This window comes from Quercus lobata, chromosome 2 (genome assembly GCF_001633185.2).
Source record: "Quercus lobata isolate SW786 chromosome 2, ValleyOak3.0 Primary Assembly, whole genome shotgun sequence".
NCBI classification, from domain to species: Eukaryota; Viridiplantae; Streptophyta; class Magnoliopsida; order Fagales; family Fagaceae; genus Quercus; species Quercus lobata.
The window spans coordinates 11588715-11599434 of NC_044905.1; the positions used below are offsets into that span (position 1 = coordinate 11588715).

The following is a 10720-nucleotide window of genomic DNA, read 5'->3' on the forward strand; positions in this document are numbered from 1 at the left end:
GGTAGCCTAAGCTCTTTGCTCTGGCTAGGGGTTATGTTTCTTCCATATGGTATGAATATTCAATATGATTCTTTCTAGGATTTTATCAACAACATATTTGATTGTTCAATTAGATTTCTTTTTATGTATTAGTTCTTCCATGCTATCAATAAGTTCAATCACTTTTTTCTTATTGTTTAGATGAATTTCTAATAATTTCAAATAGAAATTAGGTTTTAAAGTGAATGGGTTTTTCTGAAAACTTTTCTTAAACCCATGGGAATAAAAAGAGGTAAAGAAGAGGTAAATGGACCGGGGAAGCCTAGGAAATGAATTAGTAAACTCAATGGGTCGGCTTAAAGGCCAAAAAGCCTGAAAAGTAATAAGAGGTAATAATGTGGTAATTGGGCCAAGGAAGCCCAAAAGATCTAGCAAAAAGCCCATGGGAGTAAAAGAGGTAAAGAGGAAGTAAACAAACCGAGAAAGCTCGAGAAATGAAATAATGAAATGGGCTGGTACAACAGGAATGTTGGCCAACAAAGCTCAAAAGAGGTAAAGATGTGAAAAGTGGACTTAGGAAGCCATGAGCAAAAGATTGATGAAGAAGTGGGCTGGCACGACAGGAACATCAGCTTGCAAGTCCACAGGGGTAACAAGAAGTGAAAGGAAAGGTAAAACTATAGCAGGCACAATGAAGTGGTATGGCATGATCAATAGCCAAAAGGCCCATGGTCACAGAAAAGGAAAACATGGCTTGGCAGGAAGATGAGGGCTTTTGTCTAAGCAACGCCCAGTTCAAAAAAGGATAAAAGGCAGGGAATATGAGCTCAAAAGCTCACACATCCTTCACGCCACAAAAGATAAACACCAACTAGCACATATAGTAGAATCAAACAATCATGGAGGCAGCACAAATGGTGTGAAGGCCAGAAAGAAACAAAGTTCAGATGGAGTGGAGCATACACAAAGGGCCAAGGCACCACCTACTTGTACCCAGCCAATACATGGCAGGTGAGCCACGAGTCAAGACTTTTAGAGGGTGTGGTCTGGTGGTGGGGAGAAAGAGGGGTCTATTTTGGGGTTCCCGCTCAAGCTCCTTTGGGAGGAGATATCTTGCTGGGATGGCATCTCACCCAAAAGAGGTAAATATGGGCAAGGACCACTTCATACATGCCATAGAAGTAGGTAATGAAGAGGCTTAATCCTTATCCGGATGAAGGACACCCATAAGGAGCAAAAAGCAGTTGAGAGGTAAAAATGGTAAATCTCACTATAGCAAATAGTATAATAGTTGTGAACAGTGAAAAATGAGAGGAACGAAAGGGAAGTGAGGTAGAAAGAAAAGAATAGAAAAACAGAGTACATCAATAGACTACCTTTTTCTCTCTCTCTTGACAAATTCACTCTTTGAGAGATTGAGGATTGAAGCTTAAACCATTTAGGCCCTTTTTTCTAAAGTGTGTAACTTTTATGGCAGAAACCTTCCTTGATGTTACTCACGTTAGGGATTGGTTCCCTTCTTGGACTCGCTTTTGCTGAGAAGCTAAGCCTACTTTTCTGGCAAACAAGTTTTCTTTTTGTTATTTATGCTTATTGGGTGATTGGTTTACCACTCTATTATTAAACTATTTGCTGTAGTGTTATTTCCATTTGTTCTATTATTTTGCCATAACCTTATTAAGCTATCTTCCTTCTTGGCGTTAGTCTCATTTGTTTTGTTTAGTATTACAGTTATTCTGCCACATTGTATTCTTGCTATAACATCTGTAACAATAGTTCCGGCTATGGGCACGCCATACACTTAGCCCGCGATACCTCTGCCAAAATGCATCTATATTGGGATGGCTCAACTTGTGCACAAGCTGGCCTAAAGTGTAGTCCATTTAGGCCAATCCCAACTCTCTTACCCTAGACCCACAGGCCACAATATAGTAGGAGGGATCGAAACCCAACAACACAAAAAGGCCCACCACATTGAGTTACAAGACTCATTACATTTTTAATGATGATTAATGAAGAGCCATATTTAAATTCTTTTTGTGGTGATAAATGGCATGCAATATATTGTAACTGCTGGCATTAATCTCAAAATGAAGTTACCAATTACAAGAAATATAGGAGTAATAAAATTTAGCCACCAAAAAAAAAAAAAAAAAAAAAAACCTAAAGTACTGATAGAAAAGTATTTGGAATCATACAGAGTAGGCAATTTTTTAAGATTTTTATTTTTATTTTTTAGGGAAGTGGGGTAGAAAGAAAAAGAAAGCAGGCTCACCGACTGGGGGTGTTTGATATTTGGGTCATTTTGAGGTTAATTTTTTGTGATCAAAATAGTAAACCTCCGTTTGGATACCAATGAAAAATGAAAATTATTTCACTATTCAACTTATTTTTGCTGCTATTCATGGGCTCCATTGCACCTTTTGGTACTATTCATGACCCCACTGTACTATTTTAGCTAACTTTTATCTTTATCTACATTACTTTCAGCAAAACGTTTTTAGTTTCAGCAAAATAAAGCAGTATCTAAACAGACCCTAAATGTGGTGAATTGGTGATGGAGATGGACTAGAACAATGTTTTGTCGATGTTTCAACTCTCAACAAAACAAATTATGTGAGATTTTATGGGCTTGAGATTCTGCCAACCTCATTGGCAGGAAAAATTTTAATTTTCTGTTGACTCACGACTAGTCTCTCTTTGTACACAGTGTATTGTCAATATAAACAGTGATTGAATTGGAAAATAAAGTTGGAAAGGGATATGACTTTGTGAGGATGAAATTATGAAAATCTAGAGTTTCCTTACATTTATTTGATGAAAATAAAATTATGAAAATCTAGAGTGGCATTCAACAAGTAGGGTCTAATTTTAAATTTTTAGGTGGGAGATAAAGTTGAAATATGTTTTGAATTGATGATCACTTGCAATGATACAATGACAAATAAAAGTTTGATAGTAATTATAAACATAATTATTTAAAAATTATTCTAATACCCCTCATGTGTGAACCTAATCCCTTTAATAAGTGGAGTTAAATATGTGAAACTTCTAACTTTTGAAATGGGAGGAGTAGGGGAGATTAGGTTTGAACTCAAGATCACCTAAACTCAAAATCACGTACTCTAATACATACCAAGATTAATTACCAATTCTCTTATAATCAATTACCATATTTTTGATAATCATAGAGGGGGGCAGTATATATATGTTATGTTCTTGTGGACATAGATACATGGTAAAATCAAGTAAAGCTTTGAATTATTTTCTCACTTTTTCCCTCAATTTTTTTTACAAAAATTGCATGAACCAAATGCGTCAACAATTTCCTATATCTCCTATGTTTTTCCATGATGAGGGAGAGTTGAGTCCTTAGTTCTAACTCCATTTAAAATAACTATGAACGTAGAGTAGTTATTGGGTATTTTTAAAGTATGGTGATTTGGTGCTTTCTCTTCTCACATTTACGATAGATCCTACTAAGAGTTGTCCAAGGACCCACTGGACCTAACCCACCCGCCGCCACAAATCGAACCAACTGTTTCAGCGGTTGACGATGGATTTCTTTCTCCAAAAACCAAGATTTACGAGTCAGATATCGGATCTCCTCCTCTCAAATTCAAGAAACCCAAATTGACCAACCCATCTGTTTTTTTGGCGAGATGTTGTAGATCTGGTGAACTTTGGGATATTTTCAAGAAGATCTAGCCGAGATCTTGTCGAAAATGGCCAAGATCTCACCGGATTTCTGTTTTTCATCTTTTCTTAGCCGGATTCTTGTCGTTTTCCAAATCTTCAACCCCGATTGATCCACCCGACATTCATTGAAGCTCCAACTCACCCAATCCGATCATCCTCTAGGTCAGCGATGGTTGATGGTGGCTCCACCCGATCAGTTCGGATTGGATGTGTGTTGAGCCCAAACCCGATTTGACCCAAACCGTGAACATCCCTAATTCTACTAATTAAATTAATAGTGGAACCCATAATGAATATGTTATGTAATCTAGGAAAAACTAATAATCTTACTAATAAAATTCATAGTAATAATTACCATGAATGTATTACCTAATCCAAAATTACATAATAATTTTCGGTAAGCTTATGGCCCTCTCTAATGAGAGACTAAAATGCCAGTACCCCAAATAACACGGCAAACTCGGTATTAAAAAATTTATTCTTGTCATGCTTAGGATGATTGGATGACCTCATTTGACCCTTTATTATTCTTCAAAATATATCATTTATGTTTCTTCTGTTTTTTAAAGAAAGAGAAAACACAATATAAACAGCACAAAAAGCAATGGATCGAGCTGCAAACAAGAAGGGAACCAAATTAAGCTCGGGCTCGGCAACAGGCCAGTTAACATCACGAACTATAACCTCTCAATAAAAAGAAAAAAAGGAATTCTCTTCCATAAGCCAAACAAAACTCTATATAGAACTGTATTTTTCACATTCTTATTATTACGCAAGAATATGCTAAATCTAACATTCGAGCTGGCTCACAGCTTGACCAATATCACGGCCTCAGCTCTAAATTTTCCGCCATAAATTCATATCCTTTTTTTCATTGATTTTATCATTGATAGTATGTCAAATTACCCATTAATCAAAAATTTTAAGCTTTGAGATATGATAAATTGCTCTGATATCATATTAAATTATCGATGCTCTTAAAAACTTAAGTTATTAAGATATGATAAATTTAATTATTTAATCACGCCTTTCTAACCGTTTATTCATTTATTGACATTTCTAGAACTGCTTCCCAAACACCAAATTAAGAGAGAGAGAGAGAGAGAGAGAGGACAATTCAGACATTAATTAATTAATAACAAATAAGTTAAATAACAACTATGATTGTTACTCAACTCAATTACAAACTTTCTTTTACAGCTTTAACATGTACAAAGTGATATATGCATCTATTTAGTACACACCTTTATTTTCAAAGACAAACGTACTCATCCATATTCTTCTCTTATAATACCAACACAACCAAGCAAGGCTGATATATATATATATATATATATATATACTGATATATATTATTTTCAAGGGCACTTGAGCCTGCCGCCATGGGTGGTCATGGTGGCGTAGCAGGGGCATACATCACGGTTCCCAGAAGTGCCTGGAGGAACACAGCTACAACGAGCACAGCAAGTCCCACATGCCCTCTTGCACATTTTCTGCCTAGACGCTAATTGACACCTCGCACTACATGCTGCTCCACAATCTGAATTTAAAATTTTTTTTTCAAAAAAAAAAAAACATATATAAGTGAAGAGAATTAGCTAACTTTGATTATTCGATCAAACAGTACCACACATATTAACATAGTTATGGAAGGAGATAAAAGTCACCTATTTTTTTACTGGGAGAACCTTTTGTTGCATCTGCGTTCACCTGCATCACTCAACAACATATTATGATGTTAGAAAGTGATATATATAGGCTTCATGTTTTAATTTTGAAAACAATAGGAATAGGAAAGAGACTATGTGAGGTCTTAGAAGATTGCTAAAATAAAGTTTACCATCTGATCAGCTTCAACAAGATGGATGACGAGAAGAGAAATGAGAACAGAAGCAATTAAAGCCTTTGAGATGGCCATATATGGCTGATGATTTGAAGCTAGAGCCTAGAGTTAGTTGAAATTGAAAAGTTGAAAACCTCAATATTTTGAGTAGAAGTGAGCTAAGGGTCTTCCTATTTATAGCAAACGTATGTGACTATTATGTGAGCTAGGCAATGAAAACGAGAAAGAATTAATAATATATAAAAAATGTGGGTGCATATGTATGGTAGCTAGGACAGGACATCCTTCATTATGACATGTAGTTTGTGCGTGGAATTTAAAAAGCATATTAGTGACTAAGCAGATAATATCTGGTAACGACAAGCAATTTGGAAAATTGGAATCATCTAGAGTAGGCACTTTTGTTTTGTATTACTATTTTTTTTTTTTTATGAACTGTTTTGTATTACTATTAGTTCTAGTGTGGTGGTGTACGTTTTCAATTCCAAGTGGTTCAAGGTAGCTTCACTAGCTCATAGTTTGAACGTAGCCCTTTTGAGATGGCACTTCTTCGATAAATTGTTTTACTTTACAACCATAAAATATCGAAATCTTGAACATAAAATGATGTTTGATTGAATTTGACTCTATCCCATTGGGAAAAGCTATACTATTGCGGAAAAAGTTTTTCTCTCTGGCCATTAAAAAAACATTTAAGTGTTGAACTGATCACGTTGAAACAATTTGAGAATGCAACTTAGGTACTGCTCAATTAACTAATAAAGTCAACAAATTCAGTACTTCTAAAAATATTAATAATAAACAAAATAGAATTATTTTGAAAACTCTAATGAATCTTAATTCTTAAATTCATATTACCATGGACACATTAGTAGTTAAATTCATATTACCGTGGACACATCAGTAGTTAAATACATATTACCATGGATACATTATCAGTCAGTGGGAGTGGAAGAAAAAAATTTCTAACTCTAATATTAACACGGATCAAAAAAAAAAAATTTAACGGTTTGATATTTACAACATTAGGAAAAAAGAGATTTAAACCATAGTTCTCCAAGTAAATGAGAACAAACCATGAAATTGAGCTATAAGATTATTGATTAACACCACTCATATTTAGAAAATTAAGGTAATTGATAGGCAAAAGTCTTATAACTTAACATGGAATTCTTAGTTTTTCTACTGAAAAATGTCCACAGTTCAAATGTTATCCCTCCTATATATTGTAACTACAAAATAAAAAATGAAAAAAAAAAAGTAAAGAAAAGAAAAAAGAAGAATGTTTTTGAAACAAACAAAAACCAAAAAAAAGTTTTAGGATGTGTTTGGATACCGCTTATTTTGTTGAAAACTGAAAACTTATTGCTGAAAACAATAAAAATAATAATTTTTGGGTTATTGTTTACTTCCCCAAACATTGTACGTTTGTCTTAACGCATTGTTCATAGCTCATGAACAATGTAAGAGGCGTTGGTCAAAAAAAGAAAAGAAAAAGGAAAAAACGTGAAATGCTGGACGCATCATCCGTATCCAAACATAGGCTTAGTCTCAAAACTTTAAGATCAATTATGAGTTTTAAATTTAATATTCAATTTTGAAGAATCACCACCTCAATGATTCATTGTGAAAGCCCTTTCTAATAATATTAAGTGTGACACATAATGAGGTTTGATTCTACAACTTTTGCTTATTTTATTTGGGATTGTGAAATAGCTAGGACTATTGTCCCATGCAATCTCACTCATAATATTTAAACTTCTTAAAAAAATTTAACCATCTTAATTTAATGATTGATATTAAAAGCTAACTTTTTAATTATTGTATGTCCTTAAGGTACACATTAATAAAATCCTTTATCTAAACCATTGAAAATGTATTCCATTGCGCAATAAAGCTCGCTATCGCATTTGGATCTCTCAATCCCTATATTTGGATATAGGCTGAGTGACCGTGCCAGAAGCCCACTAATAGGTTATACTTTGATAATCCTATAATGAACTCCCATATTTCTGAATGACAATTACCTAATCCATAATTAATGTCACATAATATGATAAGACCTGAGCTCCTGCCCTACTCTTTCGATTACGACACAGAGACCAATCAGTGAATAATGACTGAATGGTTTGGTTAGGACTGCATTATTGGTCATGTGATGTATTTTTTTTTTTTTTTTTGAGAAAATGTGATGTATTTGACATGGGACGAAAACCATGCTTATTTTCCAACTTATCAATTTAAATTACCTCAATCATCCGCCACCCCCACCCTACAGGTTTACCCACAGAAATCGCAATTCATTTTGCATTTATAAATTGAAAAATGTTATGCTCGCAAAAAAAAAAAAAAAAAAATGTTATTAGTATTAATAAAATTATAAAAGGAGTTTCTGTTGTAAAATATATTTGGGGCCCTACGAATACGATTATTTTATTTTATTTAATTTAATAATATTTGTATTTTTTTAAAAGGCTAAATGGGAAAAGTTATAACTTTCTATGAATTATTTATATTTGTCTTTTTACTAATAAACAATACTAAAATCATAATTATTTTCACAATTTTTACCATAACTTACTACATGATGAATGATAAAAATGTACATGGACCTATTTATAACTTGCTATGTGATAAGTTATGAAAATTGTGAACTCTATAGTGATCTTAGTATTTTCCTTTCCTAATTTTTCAACAAATTCAACGTCAGTCTATCGGTCTAATTCTTATCTTTGTTTTTTGGTTTATACCACTGAAAAAAAAAAATGATTCTTTCAAGTAACGAGGGAAGTAAGCTAGGTGACAGCCCCATTGTCCACACGTGCATAACAAAACATTGAAACAGTGTCGCTTTATGAGAATCAAAAACGTTTGTACAACAAGTGGAGGAGCCTATTCAGAGTCAGTGACTTGTGAGAGAGAGTACTACTTTCTTCGTAGAAAGCGATTGTGATGTGTTGGTGGAAAATTGGAAATAAAGCCTCACTCATATATAGCCACTCCACTTTTATCAAACAGCTGTACAAAGTTGCACCACAGCTGTATTCATTCATATTCAGCCTCTTTGTCATTCATGAAGCGGTGTGCCAAATTGTCATCATCATGCTCAAATTATATTTTAAAAAGGAAAAAAAAAAAAAAAAAAAAAAAGGACATCAATTATAGATGTTTGATAATGATGGGATGCATTACTATTAATCAAGAATGATCACTTTAATTAGTTCATGGTATTCATTCAAAAAATAAATAAAACTTTAGTTCATGGTTCTTTTTCTTTCCTAAGGTTATGACTTTAGAATATTAAACATTTTTGTTCTCTTTAATTGGAAAAGGGTGTTGTTTTAAACTTTTAAAAAACATATTCCGTCCTACCAAAAAAGAATTATATTCTGAAGTATGATAGATTCAATTTTCCTTTACCAATATCTATTGAATGATTTGTATAATAGTTAATATTTTTTTTTGAGAAGGATAGTTAATAACTTGAAAACATAACTGTAACTTCCACTTATCTCAATTGTGAATAATCGTTAAAAGTTAAGAGTTTTATAACATAATAAATTGTTATAAAATATATATATATATATGGCACAATAAATAACTTCGTTTAAAAAAATAAAAATAAATACATACTAAGCGTCTGTTTGGATATCGTTTATTTTGCTGAAAACTGAAAATAATAAAAAAGTTACTGTTCACGCATTTGGCACTGTTCATAAGCCTAAAATCACTGTTCATGGATAATAAACAATTCCAAACACGCATCCAGAAGAAGAAAAAAAAAAAAAAAAAATTAAAAACGCAATACCCAAACGCCACTTAAGTCATTTTTAAGTGTTTGTATACAATTGTAAAAAAGAGTTGGAATTTCCTCTAATTTCAAATAATTATATGAATAACTTTTTTTATTTTTTTGAGAAGGCTATATGAATAACTTAAAAGCAATAAGAAAACAAGACTTTATTATTATTTCTACTTATTATTATGAAATGTAATATTAATCGATTCCTCTGGCCTACCCTACTGAGTACTGACTACTAAACAATAAAGTTGTACAAAAATTTCTTTATATTAAAGGGCAATTAGATGGGCTCATAGGAATCAAGCTAATCAAGCAGTAGGGTGGATTTTATGATTCAATGGAGGACGTTCCACCAGCAAAATTAAAATATTTAATGAACTTTGGTCCCACATTTGTAGTGTAATGTATTGTATTTGTTCTAGGACACTAGGATATATGTCTCTTTTTCTTTTCCTTTTTTTTCCCTTACGTGAGAAACCAGATCATTATCCAAAACTAGGACACTAGGAAGACATGACTGATCATTATCCAAAACTAGTCAAACTTGGACTAACCAATTGTAAATAAGTGCATAATGAAATGAAATAATAAATGAGTCAACCTTGTTAACAGGGTAGGTAAGCCATGCTCAAGTAAGTAGTACTTAGTAAGTTACTAGATGACAATTATCAACCTCATCATACTCAATTATATGAGTGGAAGCATATTGAGTATGAAGACACTTGTAGATGAAGAGGAATCCTTTGCAATTCATTAAGAAAATGAAAAAGAAAGAAAGAAAAGAGGAATCTTTTGCCCTTATGTTCACCTTCTGCAAGATGCAAAACGGATGGCAGAAGCCTTAAAATAGGTTTAGATTTTCACATGTTAGGCGTCAAGGTAACAATGTACTTCATAACCATAAAACATGCTAAAAATGTCTCGAGTTTTAGTATAGGTGGAAGATGTCTCATCATAATTCATAAATGCAATTTAGATTGATTTAGCTTATTCATTTCAATGAAAATTTTCAATTTTCCTTCTCAAAAAAAATAAAATAATAAAAATAAAACGAATGGCAGGAGCCTTAAGGAGGTTTAGATTTTCACATGTTAGGCGCCAAGGCAACAATGTATTCCATAACCTTGCAAGACATGCTAAAAATCTCTCGAGTTTTAGTGTAGATGGAAGATGTCCCACCATAATTCATAGATGCAATTTAGATTGATTTAGCCTATTCATCTCAATGAAAATTTTCAATTTTCCTCCTCAAAAACAAAGAAGTGGAAGCAATATTTGCCCATATTCAATAACTATATATATATAATTCAATTGGCTTCAATAAATTAAAGATGATGATGAATATAAGATCAATCACAAAATTTGTGGATGATTCTACGTATGTATTTTATTCAGCT

General features: G+C 32.9%; 1 protein-coding gene across 3 annotated transcripts; it reads right to left on the bottom strand.

Moving 5' to 3' along the window:
• Window positions 1-4784: 4784 nt before the first annotated feature.
• On the bottom strand, window positions 4785-5729 carry LOC115974891 (gibberellin-regulated protein 1-like). Of its 3 annotated transcripts, none has more exons than XM_031095445.1 (4): window positions 5519-5729; window positions 5346-5388; window positions 5026-5218; window positions 4785-4995 (listed from the first exon to the last, which is right to left on the bottom strand). In XM_031095445.1, the coding sequence occupies exons 1-3, from the start codon at window positions 5594-5596 to the stop codon at window positions 5037-5039; spliced, it is 303 nt and encodes a 100-aa protein (XP_030951305.1). In that variant the 5' UTR covers window positions 5597-5729; the 3' UTR covers window positions 4785-4995; window positions 5026-5036. The 3 variants fall into 3 exon arrangements, with proteins under 3 accessions (XP_030951305.1, XP_030951306.1, XP_030951304.1); XM_031095446.1 differs by having other exon boundaries at window positions 4785-5001; window positions 5032-5218; window positions 5519-5728; XM_031095444.1 differs by having other exon boundaries at window positions 4785-5218.
• Between the last annotated feature and the right edge of the window lie 4991 nt (window positions 5730-10720).

What these genes read in the sequence shown, in the direction of transcription:
- LOC115974891 (XM_031095445.1), bottom strand. Translation starts at nt 5,596, where the DNA reads ATGGCCATCTCAAAGGCTTTAATTGCTTCTGTTCTCATTTCTCTTCTC. An exon ending in TTGTTGAAGCTGATCAGATG is followed by an intron (nt 5,389 to 5,518) that starts GTAAACTTTATT and finishes TGAGTGATGCAG; the next exon opens with GTGAACGCAGATGCAACAAA. An exon ending in TTCTCCCAGTAAAAAAATAG is followed by an intron (nt 5,219 to 5,345) that starts GTGACTTTTATC and finishes TTTTAAATTCAG; the next exon opens with ATTGTGGAGCAGCATGTAGT.